The 2481-nt window shown below is 42.1% G+C and overlaps 1 protein-coding gene across 1 annotated transcript in view; it reads right to left on the bottom strand.

Moving 5' to 3' along the window:
- Positions 1-464: 464 nt before the first annotated feature.
- The window catches only part of LOC115126544 (aggrecan core protein-like), a 5090-nt gene continuing 3073 nt past the window's right edge, over positions 465-2481 (bottom strand). The window contains exons 4-7 of the mRNA XM_065015642.1: positions 2177-2271; positions 1575-1709; positions 893-1031; positions 465-738 (exon numbers count right to left, since the gene is read on the bottom strand). Coding sequence (XP_064871714.1) covers positions 671-738; positions 893-1031; positions 1575-1709; positions 2177-2271 — 437 coding nt within the window. The 3' untranslated portion in view covers positions 465-670. The remainder of the gene's footprint in view (positions 739-892; positions 1032-1574; positions 1710-2176; positions 2272-2481) is intronic.

Below are 2481 nucleotides of genomic sequence, written 5' to 3'. Positions count from 1 at the left end.
ATAGAACCACCACTGTTCAGTACATTAAACCATTAACTCTGACCCCATTCTAAATCTAACCTATAGCAGACCACTACTGTCATTGAATACCAGCAACAGTAGTGTGTGTGTGTTTGAGTGTCTTTAGGACTGATGAATGACCAGCAGGTGGCAGTATTTGCTCATAGAACCACTAATGTTCAGTACATTAAACCATTAACCCTGAACCCCATTCTAAATCTAACTTACATCCTATGCCCTTGAGGATATCTGATACGATTTTACAGGTGTAAGAAATGTGTTTAAGCAATTTTAAAACACGAAATGTGAAAACATCATGAATCAATATGTTTTCAGCCCCTCATTGACCTTTAAACATGAAGACGGTAGTGATGATGATGATGATGATGATGATGATTAACATCAATTGGTCATCTCTGGTTTGACTTTGAAAATAAAGAAAATAATGACGATAACCAAACGTATTACAAAGTGAGAAGCAACTGTTTAAAGTTTATTTTTACCAAAGATGTTATTTACTTCACACTACAGAGTTCAATAGTTGGATCCAGCTGGTGTTATGTATAAATGACCACTGAACAAAAGGGTAACATTGCAGATGGTGCCTTTATTTAAAACAATCTCATCTTTAGAGAGCTTCTCCAACGTCGTCTCTTCCAAAATGTGGACATCACAACTTTCTGGAACACAGGAAGGGAAATGTAAACCAGCAAGGGGCATCGTTCTGGCCACGAGAAGCTGGGAACGAGAGAAACACAGAGAGGTAGGTATTATTTTTGTTTTATAAATATGTAGCTAAAAAAGGAACAAATTCCCTTTAAGATGTATTTAACTTCTATCGAAATGTTTGATGTATAATGAGCAGGAGACTAGTCTGGTGACAGGATTGTACCTCCATAGTTCATCTCCATGCAATGCTCCCGGCCGTTCGTGTTGTCCTTAATAACACCATGGTTATAGTTAGAGGGTTGACCCGGGCCCCAGTTCTGGTAGTTAAACCTGGACCCGTCGCTCCAGAGCCAGAGACCCTCCTACAGAGCACGCAGGACGATGCATCACTAGCAGACAGTAAACACTATATATACACACTGTAGTTACTGTCTTTAAAGAGGCAAACCACTGTTTGGGTAAAAAGCTGAGGGATGGGCCAGGAGAAATGTAACCACTCAGATTCCTAGACAGAGTTATGGATACCAGGACTTACCATCTATGTGATAAGCATGAGACTGACCATCTATGTGATAAGCATGAGACTGACCATCTATGAGATAAGCATGAGACTGACCATCTATGAGATAAGCATGAGACTGACCATCTATGAGATAAGCATGAGACTGACCATCTATGAGATAAGCATGAGACTGACCATCTATGAGATAAGCATGAGACTGACCATCTATGTGATAAGCATGAGGTAACCATGGCTTGAAGCTAGACAGTGTTTGTAATATTAGGTAACAAGCTTTGAAAACAAACGGATCTGTGGGTTAAACCAGGCCTTTATAGGTTCTATTCATAAAGAATCAAGGCATCCTATATGTTTTCAGGAGTGTTGAACGGACGGTGTTTCTGACCTTGATGGCGTCGTTGGCTCCTATCCAGGTGCGCTGGACTTTCCTGGTACTCTTCCTGATGACAGACTGAAGGAAACGATACTGGGGAAGGCTGTGCACTGATGCCAGGTTACCTCCCAAGCGCAAACATTTCCTCTGGAGAGAGACAGAGAAACAGAGAGAGAGAGAGACAGAGAGAGAGAGAGAGAGAGAGAGAGAGAGAGAGAGACAGAGAGAGAGACAGAGAGAGAGAGAGAGAGAGAGAGAGAGAGAGAGAGAGAGAGAGAGGGGGAGAGAAGAAGTGAGAGAGAGAGAGAGACAGAGAGATGGGAGAGAGAGAGAGACACAGAGACACAGAGAGACACAGAGAGACACAGAGGTAGAATATAAAGATAAATAGAAGGAATAGCACGTCATGATATAGTTTCTCAACCCTGTTGAACACAGATTAAACCTACAGAGTCAACTGCAACCCTGTATGTCCACCAGACAGGGATGGAAATAGCATCCCCTCTAGCCAACTATATTGCTTTTCAGACCAGGCTTCTAGAAAATGTCTCCAACTAGCATAAGATGCAGGTAACATCATGCATCTCAATTATGTACAGCAGACATCCAGGTACCTCTGCATCTGGCCATGTGGTCATGAAGGGGACGTAGTGATAGCAGTGTGTCTTATATCTGGGCCAGTCGTTTGGGCAGACTCTGTGATGCCACTCTGTAAGGGGGGAGAGAGATCATATTAAATTACATGATGAAATGGTTAGTTCCCACCAGACAATCTGATCCGTCAAAAGTGCGTTCCAGCTGTGATGTTACTGAGCAACACGGCTAACCGTGTGTTGTTGAAAAATAACCGATTCACTTTGAAAATGTAACTTTTCGGGCAACATGACCAAATTTGCATAGAAATGTGTGTCATAGATCT

The sequence above is a fragment of the Oncorhynchus nerka genome, unplaced genomic scaffold, assembly GCF_034236695.1.
Source record: "Oncorhynchus nerka isolate Pitt River unplaced genomic scaffold, Oner_Uvic_2.0 unplaced_scaffold_1367, whole genome shotgun sequence".
In the NCBI taxonomy this organism is placed as follows: Eukaryota; Metazoa; Chordata; class Actinopteri; order Salmoniformes; family Salmonidae; genus Oncorhynchus; species Oncorhynchus nerka.
This window is presented reverse-complemented; position numbering and strand designations above follow the sequence as displayed.